Source organism: Aythya ferina (assembly GCF_964211825.1).
Source record: "Aythya ferina genome assembly, chromosome: 4".
Taxonomy (NCBI): Eukaryota; Metazoa; Chordata; class Aves; order Anseriformes; family Anatidae; genus Aythya; species Aythya ferina.
In genome coordinates this window covers 2,039,183-2,059,650 of record NC_140300.1, presented here as the reverse complement: position 1 = coordinate 2,059,650, position 20,468 = coordinate 2,039,183, and the positions used below count along the sequence as shown (strand labels likewise).

Here is a 20,468-nt window from a genome sequence, read left to right as displayed (position 1 = left end):
CAGTGGATGTAAAAAAAGGTTTGTAACACCTGGATCAAGGTTAGACAACTTGACAGATTTCACAACAGTCCTGTAGTTCTGCAGTTCCGAGATACAAAAATGCTGAACTTCATGAAGGGTGGGCCTAAATTATACCAGTAAAGCCCTTTATATTATTTTAAGTCACATAATTAACCTTCAACCACAACAAAAAAAGCACAAGGCAAATACCTGATTAATGGCAGTTCTCTGACGTATCGCTTCTCCTAGGGAGATCCCGCTGGTAGCCGATGCCTGGGTCTCACTGCTGCTCTGGCTTAATGATTCCTCCTTCCAGCAACGATGCGGTGGAGTTGTTGCAATAGGCTAAAAAAAAATAAATGCATTTTTAAAGCAGAAAGTTTCTGGGTATTTCAACATGTGTACATATTTAAGCAACTGGAGAATTAAATATACAAAATAGCCAAGACATCCCCAATGCTGGAAGTTAGGCATCTACCCCAGTGCATTTGGCCAGAAAACAGAATTCCATGGAGTCCCAACAGAAAGTGTAATTTTCTGCACGTTATCCACTCATTTTTGAGGGCCAGAGACTTACTTCTCGTTCCCAGCCCACGCACATGCAGCTCTGAGTCAATCACAACACTAAACTCAGTGTCTAGATCAAACTCATTCCAGCATTTGTCCTGTCTGTTTTATTAACAGCCATTTTTGTTATTGTTATTTTATATTATTTTTGAGAAAAACAGAAGGCTTTTAATTTCTATCAATATTATCAACTGAATACAAGTTTTTTAAACTCAATTATTAAAGGCAACTAATGTAAACATCTTAAAGCAACGGCAAGATGATCTCTGTATTATAATTTAGCACTACCTGACTTTGAGGAAGTGAACTGAAGTTAAATTGGACTTCTGCCTGGAAAAGCAGCTGTGACACTTTTCCCACGAGGTAGCAGAGGAATCTATTCTGCCGTCAGAAACAGATTTCTCCTCCAGAGCATCCCATGCCTGCCATCACAGCGACTCTAACAGCCTTCCTCAGCCAGGTCCAAGCTCAATCGTACACAAGTGTGAGAACAGACACGTTTGGAACTCCCAGATTCAGCCAAAACAAAAATGTTCCAAGGAAAGCAGATTATTAGCTCAGAAATAAATAAATAAATAAAATCTGGAGACTGAGAACAGGACAGGGCTGCCGAGAAGCAAAGGATTTCCTAGAAGCCTTCCCTCTACACAGCTACCTGCAATACTGTTGGAGCTAAATCTTCAGTTAGAAAACCCTTCAGTGACTTTTTTTTTTTTAAATTATATACTTCTGATAAAGCGGCCTAAGACTCGTTCAGCAATTTCCACTCAGTAGCACAGATCTGCATTGACCTAGCATACCGTTTGCAGCCTGAACCAAGGGAAAGCAAGGCAGAGTTTTCATAAAGATTTTCATCACGTTATAAGGGAAGAGATCAGACACAAACTTAGCAAAAAAAAGTCCGAAACACAGACCTGCTTCACTGCAAAAGAAATAGTGAAAGTTCAGTATTTGAGATTGCTTTCTTTAGACAGGGATAATGCCAACTAAATCAGCTAAATTTACACCTGGATTCTGTTTAATTCTTCTTACACACAAAAAACTGACAAGGAAATGGAAAAAAAGCTTTAAAAACTTTATTTTTTTTATGTGACTGCTTGTAACTTAAGACAGGTGAGACAACTTTTTACTACAGAGTCTCAGCTGAAGATGATCCTCACGCAAAGCACACCAACACTTTCAGTCCATCCACAAAAAATAAACCGGGCTGGGTCATCACCTACAGGCGTTTGAGTCTTCCCTCTAAATCCCCATTACCAGGCAGCCAAACTTCCAGGGAAGGGCACATTGCCACCCCTACCAAGTCTGGGAACATGCAGACCTGAACCTCTCCTGCCTCTGAAGAGTTTGCTCAGGGGGACCTTTAATTTTATTCTATTTTATTTTTATTTTTCCTTTAAAATACATCACATGCTCAGATGCACACATTTAAAGAACAACTCTGGGGCAACACCTCTGCATCTTCTCCAGACGCAGCTACACAGACCTCAACTCCATGCAGCAATCTCACAATTTTTAGCTTTAAGAAGGGGAATAATTGCCAAAATTCAGCACCATTTGGCACTTTCTTCCACGCAGCAGCAGCACCAAACCAAAAACATGCAGCTTTCCTTTGCAGGTGTGCAGCGTGGCACTGACAGCTCACAGCCACGTGGAGCACCCCTTGCTTCTGGGTGTGTCAGCACCCCAAAATTACCTGGAACAGCGAGAATATTTTTGGCTGTGTTTGGCACTCAACAGAGAGCTGTTGATTCTTGGTGATGAGGACTCACTTTCCACGTTACTGCACCTTTAAGGAAGGTTTAAGTGGAAAAAAGAAGCTTCTCCTGAAAGCATCGCTGCAATGCTGATGAAGCTCCCCACTCCCAGAGCTAATAGCTCTGAAATTAGAGATGCCAGGAGCTCCGTGATCCACAGGGATGGAACCAAGCCTCAGCCTGGCAGAAACCACGAGGTGAAGGCAGTGGTCACAGCCTTTTGCCCAGCCTTACCCACACCGAGCACTTCCAGCCCCTGCCATCCTGGGGGCACAGGCAGGGAGGAGCAGCTCTCCTACACCTCTCCAAATTAATTCCCTGCACACAAAAAAAAAAAAAAAAGGGTTTGCCTGGGCTTTGTGTCAAGACTAAAATAAAGGTAATAATTGTAGCCTGTATGCATATATTCAATCGCTGTTGCATTCCCCTAGTTTTTATTGTTCGCTCCACTCGAAGTCATTAAAAGAAGTGGCGCTGAAGTGTTCGTGGTAACAGCTCCGAATGCTAAATAATCCAGGAGCTATTTGGTAAATTAATTAAGGCCTGTTATTGAAAATTTGATTCCGCATCTTCAACAAAGGGCGACTTGATTCATCTCGCTGGAAATTAATAGTGTTAGGTAGGGGCCCCACACTGCGCTTCGAAAACTAATTCCCCAAAAAATAGGTCCTGATTTTATTTAGCTATGCTCCGCGTGGCTAATTGAGCAAGGGCTCCAGAGGACAGCAGAATGCAGGAGCAGTGGCAGCATTCGAGATGCACAGCACAAACAAAAGACTAAACGACTGAACTGTGCTTGCATCCTTCGTGCTCCTCTTTAAAATAACCTTCTTTAGCCTACGGTGACCAAATCCTCTCCAAATCCTTTCACTGTTTGTATACCTGCCAGCCACTTACATTAAAATCCTCTCTCTACGCTCCAGCAGTTGCTCTGCAGGCTTCCCACAAACGTGCCGCTGGAACCACTTCACACGAGGAGAATCCTTCACCTCCTGAAGCCCACTGATTAACTTGCTTACAAAGATTTAAAAAAATAAAAAATAAAATTGTCTGACAACCTAAAGAAAACACGACCAAGGGGACAATTTCATTAACTCTTACAGACACAATCTGAATTTAACCCTCCTTCTTTATACTTTCAGTGCAGGTGGAGTGATGCATTTTGGTCACTATGCCACAAGACAAGTGGCAAAGTTTCAAAATTTGTGAAAGTACGAATGAGTTTTGATGCATTTAGGACAAATAGTAATATCCTAGAAGATCCCAAGCACAATTACACCCAGAACTACTTCAGGTTCACTCACTCACCCAGGAGAGCAAGGAGCCAAAGCAGCACTGCTATTGCCAAGAGGACCTACACAGTGCAAATCACAAACATTGATTCTTGGCATGAATTAGAATGCACGTGATGAATATTTATCCTGTTTTTACTAGGCATGGAGACCTTAACATATACAACACCACCACAAATCAGTGCCAGAGCTGAGCCCCGAGTAGCGTGGTATGACCACAACAGCACACACAGCTCCTGTTTGATGCTCTGCGCCTTCCTCTGTCCTTGCCTGCCTGTTATAAGAGAGTCCAAAAGAGAAGCACTTAGTGTATCACTAGCCCAAGAGATTAAAGCATGAAATGAGAATGTGAAATAAGGGAAAACTTTTTTGTGTCACAATTAAATAATGTTAACCTTTAACAGCATGCGGTATTCAATGGGAACTGCTGTCACTATCACGGTGACACCACAGCATCAACATGAAAACAGTAGCTACAGAGGAGGGATATTTGCAGTCCCTTTCTGTAAAACATGATTATTTTCATTATGCACCTCCCTGACCCAAACTAGCAAAGTACCTTTTTTGTTTAGGCAAACTGAAAAAGAGACAAAAAAAGCCAGAAACACTCGCTGCAGGTCCCCCACTCTATCCAGGTGCCCAGTTCTGATTTCCAGCTGTTTGACACCACTTCTTATCAAAATGCCCATAAATCATTGATCTTTCTGCAAAAGTACCAGGGAATGTGAAAGGAAAAGGATTTGAATGTGAGGAAAAAACTAAGCACTGGGAAAGGAATATAATTAGTCAGGAACTCTCCACTGAGACATGCTCTTCAGAAAACGTCGATAGCACGACACCCAAGACACCCCATGTGAAACAGTTATTGTCAGATGGATTTGTCCTGGAAGGTAATGCCCCTGGAAAACCAGCCATCCTACAAGTCAAAAGGTCCACAAATCAAGGAGCAACCCCACTGGCCCAGCATCAGACTGCCCACTGAAGCCGTTTATCCATTATCCATACATTTATCCATTCCACTGCCGCTATTTAAATAGTTCAGCTGCACATCTCCAAAAGAATCACATCCATCAAGAGTTATTGGGGTCCTACAAACCGTTAGTTACTCTGACACAAACAAGTCAGAGTTTTTTCTAGGGAGATTTCATGAATTTGCACCTTTAAAACTTCCCTCAAAGATAGAAAAAGAAATTTTTACACAACTGCGAACATCCACAGCCACACATTTCCAAATTTTTCCGAATCAAAGAGAATCAAAAGCCAATGATGCTCGAGGTACCAAAGCAACAGGACCCCGAGGAAAGCTTCCTCAAGTCAAGCACTTCCCATACTCCAGGATTTTTTTTCCTGGTATCTCCCAACCATATTTTTTGTCACCCAACAAACTCCCCAGCTCAGGGCTGGAGATCCACAGGCTTACCAGCAGGAGGTCCTCGCCGCTGCGTGTGTAAAGCTGTGCCATGTATTTAGCATCACTTTTTAAGAGAAGCTTGACATGACATTAGCAGAACTCCACAAGGGAAATGCTCTTTCCTTTTCAAAGCCAGCCAAGTCACTCGGACCTCGCGCGTTAGCAGCTGGAGGGAAGCAAAACAGCACAAAAGTGCACAGTGCAAACAGCACTTTCTGGTTCTTTATTTTGGTTTTAATCCTCATAGCAGAGAGCAATATTAAAGGAACAGTACAATGGAACGGATCTGCCATGTATTAGCACTGTGTGTACCAGGGCACATAACGAAGCAGTTGCAAGCAAAAATAAAAAAAAAAAAAAAAGAGTTGGGATTGAGTAAATTAGTATAATCATCTCGGAGGGCTTCCGCACAGCTACATTCAAATGAAGAAAAATTTAACCAGCTTTTTCTGCCTGCGATCCAAAAGTCAGCTTGTGCTGCTAAACACATAATGAGAAGGAAAAGGCGAAAATAAAGCTTCCCAAGCCCAGCCACCCCCACGCCCCACAGTGCCATTGACTTGCGTGGCAGGAACAGCTCCTGCTTGGCATGCTTTGTGGGAAAAAAGACACCACATTTTGTGGGAAGAAAGAGGAAAATTCCTCTGTTTTGGACCACTGAAAGTTTGGATATCCAGACTCGTTTCTGCTTATTTTATTCCGACACACAGATCACCAAAAATACCCCAGTAGAAATATCCTACAATAGACCACAGTACAACAAAGATCATAGGAAACAGAACGCCTTAGATGAGCAATTTGAAGAAAGAGATCTTCCCCAAACATCAGAAACACACTCTAACTTCTTCAAAATACTTTATTTCATCTCATTACTGCCTCCTAATAATCACCATTAATTCAGATTAATTCAGGATTAATCTGTGTTGCAGTTTCCTTACCCAGCTGAGCACGCAGCTGCAAAGTCGTCAACCCAGCAAGAGCAAGCAGCGGGGTTCAGGGGCAGCTCTTCCAACACCAGCAAGCGTCTGCACCAAATTAAGACGATCCTATAACAGTGCTAGAGACAGAAGCCACTCTGAACTTGCTTTTGCTACATTTCAAACCGCTAAATGCAGGATTCCCTTTCATTTTTTGAAGAACTTTCCTCATTTCGATGCCATCTTCCAGAGCATTTGTCACTTTCCCCAGCGTAGCTTTAGCTACTTATTTTCAAGGACTTACCATTGATCCCGCAATTAACTCATCAATGAAAATACTGAATAGGAACAAGCTAGGAAAAACATCAAGAGCTGCAATTGAAATGCCTTCCAAATGTGCCGTGTACTTTGTGAGCTTACCCCAAGATCACAAACCCCACTGACAAGACACAGTCATAACACCATCGCTTCTGGATCACTCACCCTTTCAAAGACTAATTCAGTGAGTTTGAAATTAATTGTTTCTCGACAAAAGTCACCCTTGGATGTTTTCTTAATTCCTTTCAATTAGTTACAAACAGTTTGTTCCGAATTCTTGCATTTTTGTGCTTTTATCACCTGCTGCTCGTGGTGAAACAAGCATAGAATACACAAACACAATTTATGAATAATTGGACAAGTTATTTCAGACAAATATCAATTCAATTTCAGACAAATATCAATTCAACCATCTGTATCCAGAACTGGTTTTTGAGAGCATCTATGACTGAAATCCTTTTACTGGAAGTTTCTTCACTGCTGCAAAAATTTGTGCTGCGTACCAAGAGATCCTTGTTCACATTTATCCATTAGTTTACGTTCAAGTTTTATCTGGGAGGAGCTGTAAATGCTCTAAGCTGTCACAGATCATACCTGATTCTAGCTTTCCTCTGGTTTTTCCCTGCCTGGGGAGCCACAGGGAGCGAGGTGTGAGCACACCACCAGACCCAGCCATGCCTGAGGAGTAAAAAATCAGTTTTGCCAGGACATGAAGAACATAGGGCACGCTTTCTCACACCTGCCCTGCTCCTTCCACGGTGTAGTTATCAGCTGGTAATGTGAAGTCAAGGAAAAGCTAAGCAGCTGCTGTGCAGAAGCACTTCAAAGGCTGCATGCAAAGGCAAAACTCCATGAATGCTACAGAAACACGGCTATTCCACCACAACCCAACAATTTGTCGTGGTTTTGTACCCATATCAAACCTGTTTTGTGTGTCAGAATACTAAGTATAAAATAGTCTCGCTCCTCATTCAAATGCAGAATAGGTTTTTACATCGGAGTTGGTCTTGGCCAGAAGCCCGGTACCACGAGCTGTGTGAAAATTGTCAGTATTTCCGTGCAGCGACTGAAACCAACAGCAAAATCCCCATGGTCTGCAAATGAACTGGTACTGGAGCTTCATCTGTGAGCTTACCTATAAGTAATATGGATTTCAGGAACAGGATTCGAAGAATGTAACGATGATTTGGTGTTGTCAGGTATGATAAGGTAGATAATCTGTGTATTTACACACTAGGCACTGACACTGCAGAGGCTGCTAGCACAGAGTTGTGAATCTTTTAAAAATAAGAGTTTATGGGCAGGGTTATAACATCAACAGCTTTATGGATTGTCCCAAAAAGACAGGGGCAAAATTAGTCATTTCTGACTAATTTCATATCCATTTGGATATGGTCAAACAAACCCAGCCTCCTCTGCCTCTCCTCATGCACCACCAGCCCCAACTCTCCTGGAGGCCTCCAGGGAACTCGGATGGCTCTGTTCACCTCTCCTGCGGTGGCAAAAAAGGTGACAGGACCTGGTGAGGCCAAGAAGAGGCAACACGCAGGTGCCTCCAGCTGCTACTTACACTTTACTTACTCTTTAATAGAGCCCAGCAAGCAGCCAGCCCATAAGCCCTTTGAGCAGGCACTGAGGCTTAAGGAAGATGTACACGAAATTATGATGTTATCCCACTTCTTTGGCACTGAACATGGACTGCCCTATTAATTCCAAGCTAATTATTTTGGATTTACAAGTACAAGAACACACTGAGCTCCTGACATCTGTTAACACCACTACAGCCTCCTCAGTAATCTCACAGTGAATAATCAGAACAAACTTTCCTCCGAGCATCAAGCTCTTCTGCATTTTGCCTTTATTTGAATTAAATAGTTCAAGCATCTACCTGAGATTTCAGAGCTGCTCGTTTCACATACAGCAGCTAAGCCATCCTAGCACCATTCCTGTGAAAAAAATCCCTTAATTGCTTACTATCTAAATTTTAACTCCAGCATGAAGTGTTCCTGAATGCTTTTAAGTAGAGGTCAACAACTTTTCTACATTCACTGCTTTGCATCAGTAAAAATGCCACGCATATCCCTGAGTTTTAGATTTTTGTGTAGATAATACTTTCAAGAGCTGTAACCTGTTATCTGTCATCTGAGTTTTACGAAAACGCTCGTTCCTTTATCGCTTCCATACTAAATTACCACTGAAATAAAAGGTACTCTGTCAGATATGCCCTAATATGATGTTTCTATTTATCTTAAAAAAGCAAAAAATAAGTATTTCTGACAATCAATTATGGACTTTACACATAGGCACTAATACACAGTGCTCAAGAGCACGAATCACAACCTTGATCCTATTGGATCCTAGTTGCAATACATATGTTTAACTAAACTGAGGATCAAAAACTTTGCTGAAATCATCCTCACAATCAAAAACAAACTAAAACCAAACTGTTTTAATTGATAAAACAATAGCATAAACAGGAAAAAGTAGCACTACATTAGTGACAGAATTTTCTCTCATTCTTACAGCCCAATGCCAGCAGTTCTGTAACATCTTTAAATCATCATAAACTGGCACTTCAGCAGGAAGATACAGCCCCAGTTTCTCTTCAGCAAGCAAAAACTTGAGGTAAGAGTTGTCTGTGTGTTTCTAGAGACAGTTTTGAATGTAGTTAACAGCCCACTGCCTAACTGCATTGATTTTTGTCTATCAGAACAGACAGCACTGACAAGAAGCAACCAGGACACAGCAGCACATTACTTTTTTTGGTGTAGATTTATGTGGCACTCACAAAATCACATCCCTAGATATTACAACTTACAATCATGCGTCTTCAGCATTAGCCTCTCTTTGTCACTTGACAGTATAGATAAAATAATCTCTTGCAACAAAAATATGCAATAAAGGTGTAAAGGTGTAAGAGCAACCATGCTGGGACAAACAGAAGGTCCAGCTGGCCTCCTGCCTACCTGTACCTGCATCCCCTCGACCCACAGCAGAGGTAGCACTCCGATAACAGGCTTGGCTCAGCTCCATCTGGTATTCCCAGGCCTGAGCTCTGGTTGTCAGAGCAGCAATTAAACCTCAGAGCTAAACAAACACACAGAAGGAAGCACTGGCCACTGCGAAACAACAAAACATGAAGCCCAAAAGGCATCAAAACGAACTGAGCTATGATGAATACCATGAAGATAAGAAGCAGGAGGCAAGTTCACTGGTCTGTACCATCACATAAAACTGAGTACCACGAATTTAACTATGAGACTTGTCCAACTATAAATCAGCACGCAGATGAACTTCATTTCTAATAAAACATATACAAAACGCACAATCACAGTGCAAAAAACTTCCCTTTAGTTGTTTCCTGAAAACACATAGTGAAGGTCCTTCACCTAAAGGCTTTCAGACACTGAATTAAGACTATGCCATCTGAACCCCTGTGTTCATGTGTTTGTTGGAGCTTTGGATGTGCCAAACTTACTCACATGACTGCCTCCACTCTTTATTTTAGTTTCTATTCATTTTCCTGATAAGATGGGAAGATGAACCAATCCGTAGTTCTTCCCAGGGAACACAGGCAGTTGGACCAGATGATCTTGGAAGGTTTTTTCCAACCTTAATGATCCTATGTCTGCAAAAATCACTATGACACCTACCACGGGCTGTCACTCGGTGGTGGCACCTCCGAAGTCCTTCAGAGCTCCAGGGTGAAGCTCTGGAGTGATGACCACGAGATCCTTGCAGCTTTACGTTGGTGTTGACCCTTTATACCTCTCCTCATACACATTTTGGGACGTGACACCCACGAACACCTCCAGCCCCAAGCACCCAACATCAGCTGCTCCCCAACAGCCTGGGACGTGGGGACACGTGCAGGTGCCGCGAGCCCTTTCTGCTTCTGCACAGCACCGAGCAGACAGCGGGACAGATAACTGCAGGTGCCACAACCATGCAAATATCACAGGCAGTTCCCCAAAGCTCCCACAAGGAGCAAATTTAGGAAGATGCCGGTCCCAGAGGGTGGGATGTGGGGGATCTCCAGGGCTCCCCCCTTGCCCCCACAAAGTACCCGAGCCTCGTACGAGCTCCTTCCCTCCAAGGGAAGCAGAGGAGAAGGATCAGACCCCCATAGCCCCACGGGGGTCGTGTCCCCATCCCCTCAGCAGGGCAGCGCCAGCAGCCCCCAGCCCACCCCCGTCCCTCACGGAGCACCCCAAACACCACCGAAACCAGACCAAAACAGCCCAAACCCCCTCAAATCCCTTCTTGCCCTTCCCCACACCCCCCTACAGCCCGCTGCGGGTACTCACGGGCACCTCCTGCTCCTCCTCATCCTCATCTTCCTCCTCCTCCTGCTGCCTCCGCTCTCCCTCACGGCGCGGCCCCTCCGCCATGGCCGCCCCCCCCCCCCTTAGCCCTGTCGCTAGGGACTCGCCCCCCTCCCCTCCCCGCGCATGCGCGGCCCGCGGCGGTGACCGTTGGGAGGGCGCCATGGCGGTGCCCGGATAGGAGGGAGGGAGGGGGGAAATGGAGGGGGGGTGCTGTCATGGCCGCCATGAGGCCTGAGTGTCAGTAAGCACCATCCCCTGTCACAGAATCACTTCTGCCCTCCGTTGGGGTGTCAGGGAGGAAAGCAGAGCCTCACGTCTCGCCTAACGCAGCCACAGTGCTGTCGCTGCGAGTGCACACCGTGATACGTGATGTTTCTGCTGCTTTAGTCAGGGAGGGATGTCCCCACAAAAGCTGGGTGCTGTGTTTGCTCGGCTTACCCTCCCTCTAAAGCACCACGAGCAGCAGAAATTGCAAATTGCTGAGGTGACACAGTGACAAACCTTCCTCCGGTGCCGTGGAGGAGTCTGGGGGTCGCTGGCTGAAGCTTGGCGATCGGTGTGCAGCGAGCGATTTAATCTTCATAAACTTACCCAGCTCCTTCTCAAAATCATTTAAGCTTTTCTGGTGCTGGGATAAGCCATACATCCACCCGTCGGTATGAATAGAGATTCAGGCTGTCCACCTCACTGCGTATAAGACAATAAATAACTGCGCCAGTCTTCATTCCCTGCTAAGCAGAGGGAAGATGAGATAGGCTGAAAAATAAAGACGCTTTCGTGACATTTTCTGTCTCCCAAGTTATTTATTCTCCTCACAGCAGTTATCTGCCACGTATCCAGCGTAACATCTCCCAAAGGGCAGTGTATGTTCATTTTTGTCTCTGTTGGTTCTGCAGCCAATTGGGCGTTATTTTTCGGTACTGGATAAATCAGAGCAGTCAAATACATCGAGGAAAACATTCCTTAAAATAACTAAAATGCTCACAAGAAAATGCGGCTTTATTTCCAAACCTGTCTCCTAATACAAATGCAATTAAATTTTGCTGGTCTCAGCCCATCCTAGTCCTTGCTTATGCACATCCCCAAAATCATTGTCTAGTGATTTACAAGTGAAACTTAAGGGAAAAAAATCGTATAAGGAGGTGTGCCTGGGAAAACTGAATGAGGAAGATAAGAGGCAGCAATAAAAAAATAAATACCTCTGCAGGAAGCAGCTTCCATTCTTGCTTTTACTGGGAACTACAAGGAATAGCCTGTTTGATTTCAGTGCCATTTTTCCCTAATTACAGTGGTGCAAGGGAGAGCAGAATTTAGCCCGTACGTTGTAGTGCTAATAACAGTTCCAAATGTCACCTGTGAGAAAGCTTGCCATTTGCTTTTCTCAGCTGCAAATGACTGAAGGGCTTCTCTTGTCATACAATACAGAAATTCTGTCATACCCTTTATTTTTAGAAGAGCAATTCACAGGCAGAGAGGGGAGGAGGAAGGGTTTTCTGAATGTTTATCACTTACACATCATACAGGAAGCTGTTCAAATTCTTTATTAATTTTCTAACAATATTCAGAGACTTACTCAGTCTGAGATGTAATATGTTAAAATCCTTTTCAATAAAATGTCACTTGAAATGAAAATTAGTGAGGAATTAAAAACAGGCCATCACTGTGGAAGATTAGTAGAGAGCCAGGCCTGAGCAGCCCTGCCTGGCTTGGTTTTCCCAAAAAAACTATGTAAATTCCAGGGGCTTTTAAAGGTGAAATGTATTAAAACATAGCAATTAAATAATGTGCTATTTCCAAAGCAGAATATAAAATGTAGGTGTCCCTTGTAACTGCAGATACCTTGCAAAAAGAAATATTTAAAAATCAGGTCCTGGCTTGTGCTTGTGATGTTAATTACAAAGCTTTTGGCATATGGATTGTTTCTATCTCATGCAAAAGCACTCAGGCAGATGGGGACTCTACATGTGGCCTCAGTGGAAATGTTTAATAAAAACAGGTACATAGTACTGTGAATGAATTATGACCTGTTAAATAAGTGTCTCTGTCCTTACTACAGCTGGTGATACCAGGCAACCTGAGATGATAGAGAGAAAAGTAATCTATGAATGGCTGTGATATCCTCAGCTACTGCGCTTTTTGACAGTCTTCTTGTCACACCGACAGAATCGGAGACTGTTTTTCAAGTATTTTGCCAAAGATCTAATTGAGTTTTCAGGCTGTAGAATTTGGATGCACTGAGGCACTTGGAAATTCAACATCAGTGAGAGCCAGTCAACACGATTCTTCAGCTGGCCTGGAAAATCTCAGCTATTTTAGCGTGTGTGTTTGTGAACATTTAACAGAGCTTGCCCTGCTATGTCTTTTCCTGGTTTGTGATTTAAAAAATGTATTTGGTTTAAAATAAAATAGTTAAGTGGTGAATGGGTGAATGGCAACAGATAAAGTGTGTCAGTGGGCAGAAGGGTGGGCAGCAAAGAAAAAAAGTGCTTGTGCTCAGGAAGACTTGATTAGGCAGGTGACACAATTAGTGAAAGGACAGTGGGAGTGCTGTGTTAAAAGAAAAGCTGCAATGTGTATGTATTAGTGCAAGCTAGGGAGTTCAAACTAGGGATGCAAGACATGAAACCAGGTATTAGGATAACAATAACTGAGTTAGAACTCACGACTAGAGCACAGACACCAAAGAATAAGTGCTGTTTGGGAAAGAAGATAAATGAATGGGAGGCTGTGTTACGTGCCTGGGTTTGCTGGGCTGCAGATATAGCATAGGAGCTGGAACAGACAGAAGAGAACTGGAATAGGACAACGGGATTTTGAGGAAAGCTGTTAAAAGGTTTTTTTTCTTTGCTGCCTGCAGTAGTGCTATCTGCCATGATTACTGAAATCCTGTTGGAGAAAGCTGGAGGCTTGATTAACTGATTCTAAGTTATATGGAGGGATAATCAGAATCTGGGCTTGGCTGCTGTCTTCCATCTCAAAAGAGCAAACTGGGATTAAACCAAGAGAGCTACTTAAGGAGATGAAATGACCTGAGGAACTTGGGTGCCTGGGGTAGCTAACCATTAGGTGATCTGGTAAGATGCCTGAAATTAGGTTAAATAGAGGCAAGCTCTGGGGACCTGAGCATGGAGAAAGCTTGAAATTTCTTTCTTTCAATGATACATGATTGTTTAAAATTTATGTCCCATGTTAGAGGGGAAACTGCATCAAAAGTCTCTGGACCTGGGTGGAAAACAACCTCAGGGTGGATACTGTGGATAATCTGGGGCTCTGAAACAGGGATCAGGAGGACTCATCACCAAGAAAGCTTTATCTGAGGGATGAGAAAGCTTAGGATGCAATTACAAGCATGAAAGGGTAAGCTGGGATAAGAACAGGATCCCCAGCACCTTCCTCCAAAAGAGTGGGTGATGCTGAGCCCTGATTTCAAGCAAAAGGAGAATCTCGTAGCCAACCTTTCCCCAGTGACCCAGAGCAGGCTGGTGTGCTGCTTATTGGCATCCCCTCTGACAACAGACACTTCAACTCCTGCAACTATCACAGCCACAGATTGAGGACTTGTGTCTTGACTCACATGTTATGCAATCCTTCTCCTCACCAGGAAGCTCGAAAGAACCTATTAAATCTGCCCACACAGCGTCTCTAATGCCTGAGCTGAAAGTGTTAGAAAATTATGATAGATTTATGGAGCCCTTCTCCAGATTTCAGACAAATTAGGGGAAAGTTCCTTCAGAAAAATGTTCGGCTAATTATGGATTTTCCAGCTGAGATAATGTTTGGAGGTCTAACTTTCTCTTTAATTAAATCAGAGGTTTACGACTGAACGCTTACATTTCTGGTTGGAGTCCGTGGGGAGTAGCCTTTGAATTGGTAAATCAACTGCCTGAATAAACCACTTGTCAAGCTAAAATGTTACATTCCTTGAGTTATGTGCTAAGTTTAAAAAAAAAAAAATGAATTTAATGGGGATGAAAAACGGCAAACTGACAATGCTTGGAAACTGAGTTTTTCCTTTTACCTGCTGGGTTAGAATAGCACCTGCAGGGCTTTCTGCCTGTGCCACCCCACCGGTGTGCTTCAGCTCTGGTGGCAGAGGCCCTAGGGATTGTTTGCACCCCATCACCCATTCAGACTTTGCTTTCTGCGTTGTCTAGGGCTGTCAGAAATACATTAACTTCTGCTAGTTGTCTTGGTGGCTTTTGGATGCTTCAAACCTGCTTGTGCCTGGCCTTCTTCAGACAAATCTCCCTGATAAATTGGAAATAGCGTAAGGGCTCTGAGGCTGTGCTTGTGGATGCTGAAGCATCTGGTTTGTGTTTGAAATGTGGGGAAGTCTAAAAGTTTTCAATCTGTCTTCAGTCTACTTCAGTCTACCAGTCGGTAACTCCATCTAGCACAAGTATGCCATCATGCCTTGGCATCCAAGGTATCTGAATTACAGGCCAAATGTAAAAATTCAGCTGATTAATTAAAACACCTAAGTTTAAGTCCCTACACAGGGGGTTTCTACAAGTGGATTGTGTTTAAAACCCTCTGCAGTCAGTGACAATGCAGGAGGGGATCCTGTTGCCTAAATATAGGACCTAGCTCAACCTGAGGTCCTTGCACATCCCCATGGAGCTGGTGGGGTGAAGACCCTCACCCGTCTACAGGAGCGATTCTGGAGATGCAGTCAGCTAATGAGATGTGGATATCTGCTGTAGGGTCAGCCGAATCACTCCTTCACCTCACAAGGTTCAACCCTTGGTAGTTATCCACATCCAGTGCCACCTGAGAAGTGGCGGAGTACCCAGGACGTCTGTGTGGGGCCCGTAAATCTGACACCAGCCCTGTGGGAGACCTGTGCCCATGTGGAAATGGACACACAATACGCCACTGGGCATCTCAAGTAGCGCTGGGTGCCCGTGTTGGGCAAGAGGCCCGATCCTCGGATTTTTAATGACTGTAAAGGGAGCTTAGACACCTAACTCAGATACAGACATTCCTGTGTTTGCATGATCCTGTTTGAGGAGCCCCAGCAACACTTGGTTGACTTGCACGTTCCCAAAAGGAGCCACTCACTCACTCAATACTCTCCAGACACTTCTCCTCTGAAGGCTTTCTGAAGCAATCTGCTCCTTTCAGCACTGACTATAAACCCACAGACGGATTTTCTCTGCCCTCCATGTGACCATTATTGACGTGCTCAGCCCTCTCAGCTCCATCCCACCTCCACTCTTCCCTCTTTTCTACCTTTGCCTCTTTTCCCCTTTTTCCCCACTGCAGGGCTGCCCACTTCTCTGCTCCTGCACTCACCTGCAGGCTGTCGGGATGGATAAATAGCATGGCACTCATCCCAAGCTATATTCCTACAGGATCGGCTTCTAATTGGAGCTCAGGAGTGTCAGCCTCTTTTGTAGTCTGTGGGGAAAAATCATGCTCTTTTAGGGCATGAGTCAGCTGATCTGTTTTAAACATCTATTTTAGGATGAGATGAAGCGTGCCCTCAAAGTTTCTTTTCTTCTGTGTTGACTTTAAAGGGAGCCCAGGGTGTCTTGCTCAAATAGAGTTATCTGTAGTATGAAAGCCTATCTTTGGTCTGATGAATCCCAACATTAAAGAGCAAGGGTGACTTCATTCATTAGGTATTCATTCTTTTGAGTGGATTCACTCAATCTCAAGTTCTGCTACCTGGCTAATGCATTATTAGACTCTTGCACTGCTAACTCCTTAAAGTTCCCTATCTTCTCAGCTCTGCTTCTCTGTCAGAAGAGGGTCTTGCCTAATACTTCCATGAGTTTATGGACAAAATATAGTGTGACCCCTCCCTACATCTGTGCTTCCCTGATCTCCGTCTGCCTTTCATTCTTCTCCATGGCCACCAATGCACAAATTTCTTGATCTTCCACATTTTCTTTGAGTATCTCAAGCTGTCTCCTATCTCCTTTGCTCTCATTTTCATCCCTTCCCCTACTGCCTCCTTGCACCCTCGTTCCTGACTGCTTATTTCTGCTCACAGTACAATCACGATTTAAGCCCTACCATCTCCAAAACCTCCCTCTCTGAAGCCCACTTGCCACCTCCATTCCTGCCCCACCTGCCTTTCTCCCTCCTCAAAGCTCACTGAACACACAGTTGCTGCCACAGAATAGTAGAAATGTTTAGGGTTGGAAGGGACTTTGGGAAGTCATTTAGCAGATCCAACTACATCAAGTTGCTTAGGGCTTTGTTGAGGCAAGTTCTGAATACCTCCAAGGATGGACATACCAAATTTATTTGGATTCTTCCAGAGTCTATCCTTTTCCATACCTAAGATGTGCTCATTCCAGAGTCCCTCATGACTTCTTTAGGGTTAAATCTCAGCAACAATACTACATCCTCACCTTCCCTCAGCAGTCAGTTCCAGAAGTGACAGTGAACTTCTTCTTGAAGTCTTTTCTTTCTCTGGCATCCTTCTGTTTCTCCAGTGGATCCTTCAGTATGTATTTTGGAGAATTTCTCTTCTTGCTCCCAGGGTCTCTGCGTAGGTCTCACAGGGCTCCATATGCCACATATGACAGCCCTCACCTTTGACTTGGGTCTCCTTCCTGGACCCCCACTCAAGCTGTCTAAACGTCTCTGACCCTTTCCACCTGAAGGCTCAGAGATGCACTCCCACCCCCAGCCATCTCTCAGCCTAAATGCTGCGTTGTCCTCTTCTCTGGGCTTCACAGCCTGACCCCCCTTACTTATTGAAGGGGTAGCTGCCAAACCAAACATTTTCCTCCAGTTGCCCTGTTCGCTGTGTCTTTTGGCTCTCTCCTCTCCATTGCCTCCAATTCAAGAGCTTGCTCTTCATTTTCAAGGTCCTCCCTACTTACTGCCAGGCATCCTTCATCTTTCATCAGCATCAGGAAGCCAGATTTTTTTTTTTCTCTCACCAGGAGCCAGCCAGCACTACCTCTGTGCTGATGTGCAGCCTCTGTGCTGATGTGTAGCCTCTGTGCTGGTGTGCAACCTCAGTCCTGATGTTCAACCTCTGTGCTGATGTGCATCCTCCCTGCTGATGTGCATCCTCCCTGCTGGTGTGCAGCCTCCATCCTGCTGTGCAACCTCAGTGCCAGTGTGCAGACAAACACCTTCAAGCCCTTCCCCATGCCACTGCCCCCGTTTTGCTGCGATTCCTGCAGAAAGCTCTCTAGCAGCCTGACTGGGGTGCTGAGCTGACTTCCCGTCATGCTGGCTGACATTGTATCATTGTTTTCTTGCTTTCCTCCATCTGTCTGTTTCCATCTGTTATATCTTGCCTTATCCTTAGACCGGAGCCTTTGAGAGGCAGACTGTCTTTTTGATTGCTGTGCTCGTGCAGCACATGGTACAGTGTGGCCCTGGTGTGTGAGCAGGGCTGAAAGGCATTTTAATGATAAACATACAATAAAATAACAGTAGCACACTCACAGCAGTGGGCACCCAGCTTTCAGCTCTCACAAGAAAAAAAAAGGCCTTAAAATTGTACAAGACTTCATCTCTGTTCCCCAAATCCTCTTCCGGGGTAATGGGAAACTACCTCCGTTTTAATTCTCTGATTGTCCTTAAATTACTTATAATTATCAGCCTCCAAAGTGAGACCAATAACACGGAACTGTAGCTCATTTTCAGACTTGGCTAAGAAAAGGCTGTAAGCAGACTGAGCAATTTCAATTCGAAGCAAATTAAGGATTTAAATTTAGCATGGCAACCAAAATCCTACAAATCATAAACCGTCGCCCCATGTTAAATGCACAATCATCTTCTTCTCATAGTCGGATATTACACAGAATCCTTGTCATTTGGTTTCTGACCAGTCTAAAATCATCGTCGTGGTATTAGTCATGCAATGAACGTCTGGGAACTCACAATGCTTAACATTTTGTTTCCTTCTTACTTCATGAAAGGGTTTGGGTATGGTTTTTTTTGGAGTACTTTACTATTAAAGTACAGTATAATACTATTTTGGGACAGAAATCTTTAACATTAACAGAGTTTTTATGCTTTGCAAAAATAAGAGACCTACACGAGACACTGTCTTATTTAAATGTTCATTCTTCATTCTTCAACTTGATGTTGAGTAGCAGAAGCAGTAAGTGATTTTGCTCTTAATCACATTAATGAACCTGATTATTTTAGGAATCCAAGCTGCTGAGCAAGTTACCTATTTTAGAATGTACGGGCATCATAAATTAAATGTAGCAATTAAATGTGTAGCAAAAAGCAGGTAATGTAATGAGAAGTTTTGACAGACAGGATGGTTGGGTGGGGGAAATAGTAGGAAAGCAACAGGCACAGGTATGTGTTTTAGAGGATCCAGTTGTCCCAGTTGGTCTTTCCCAGTACAGTCAAGGAGGAAAAAGAATTTCCTAGAACAGGAATTAGGAAAGTGTTGTGTTATCTGTAGATGTTTTCCAAAAAGGCTCTGATTTTTTTTTAGTTTTAGTATATACTCCAGAGACTTCTCTAATTCTAGATACCAAATCACTCCAGAGAAATCTAATAGTAAAAAGGAATATTTCTGTCTTGTCATTTGAAAAGCCCCAGCCAGAAACAAAGGCCGGTTGTGCTCTACGTTGGCCAAGTGCAGAAGGAAATGTTTGCTGTACAGACCAAAGAGATAAGAAATAATTATCAAGGCTGCAGTCTTTGGACGGTCACCTCTTTGGCTTTCGGGAGCACTGGGTTAGGAGTCACCTCTTCAGGAGCTTTGGCTCTTGAGAAGTCCCACGAACTGCTCCATCACCGTCTTACTGGAAGGAGCTGTCCTCGGAGTTTCCATCACAAAGACAGTTGTTAAATTTTCCTGCTCATCTTCCAAATTCTTTCTGCATCTCCTCCAGGAGGTGGGACATGCCGGAGTGCACAGACTTTGTGTGTCCTATCTCCTGTAAACCTGCCCTGAGGATACGTGCTGATCCATAGTGCTTTGGACTCCACCTTTGGGTGCAGAGACTTTAAGGGTGCCATTAGCTCCCTAACATCCTGAGAAGGTAAGAGAGAAAATTAGTGCTGGAGATGACAACCAGGCCTCAGCTACCCTCAGTTCTCAATCATCTGTGCCCATTTCAGCCCACTGATGGGTTCTGCTTGGTTTTACCACATGCTCCCATCGCTGCCTGCAAATAATTCATGCCCCCACTGGTGCAGCACTCAGCGTGGTGCTCATTTAACCAGTGCTGGGACGGCCAGCCCGGAGCTGGGGGGGTGATAAAAGAAACGGGAGGTGAAACGAAATGAAAGATGATCAATTAATAAGGATAATTCCACTGATAATTCCATCTGCCAGTCTAACAGCTCGCTCATAATGTTTTTTAATAATAACTTGTGCTTACATAACATCTCCTATATGTGGCTTTCTAAGCACTCTGCAAGTATTAATTAAAGCCCAAAACAGGCGCGCGAGGCAGGTGGGAATTCACGTTGAATACCGCTATCATCACTACTTCATTCTGCAGACAGGGGAGCTGGCAGAGCTGGCCACGGGCTCCCAGCACTGCGGGCAAAATTGCATTTTCTCTGCACAAACCAAGTTCCCAGCACGGCTTCTCCCTCTGCAACACGGCCAGAGCAAGGCCAAGTGCTCCATCCCCTCCACACCTTCCTGCAGGGATTTATGGGCATGGACAGGATCCCCTAAGCCCCCTTTTTTCTAGGTTAACAAAAAATTGGTTCTCTTGATCATCTCGGTGGCCATATGCTGGATTATTTCCAATATGTCAATGCATCTCTTAAAAAAAAAAAAAACAGGTTAAAAGCCAAGTCCTGTAAATCCTCACCTCCTGTCCTAGGGTTTCCTATGATGACTTAGAAATCATAATACATGTATGTAGTGTTATCTGGACCAATACTTTATTACTATTATATCATTATAACTATTATTATTATTATAG

General features: G+C 44.0%; 1 protein-coding gene and 1 long non-coding RNA gene across 2 annotated transcripts in view; both read right to left on the bottom strand.

Annotated features, from left to right (window-relative positions):
* Positions 1-10,664, bottom strand: part of ALMS1 (ALMS1 centrosome and basal body associated protein) — a 70,156-nt gene extending 59,492 nt beyond the window's left edge. Inside the window, exons 1-2 of the mRNA XM_084517731.1 lie at positions 10,570-10,664; positions 211-345 (exon numbers count right to left, since the gene is read on the bottom strand). Of these exons, the coding sequence (XP_084373857.1) occupies positions 211-345; positions 10,570-10,653 (219 nt within the window). The 5' untranslated portion in view covers positions 10,654-10,664. The remainder of the gene's footprint in view (positions 1-210; positions 346-10,569) is intronic.
* Positions 1,898-3,754, bottom strand: LOC311436041. Its single transcript, XR_014692572.1, has 3 exons — positions 3,633-3,754; positions 3,222-3,338; positions 1,898-2,642 (listed from the first exon to the last, which is right to left on the bottom strand). It is a non-coding gene; the product is annotated as an uncharacterized lncRNA (long non-coding RNA).
* Positions 10,665-20,468: the final 9,804 nt, after the last annotated feature.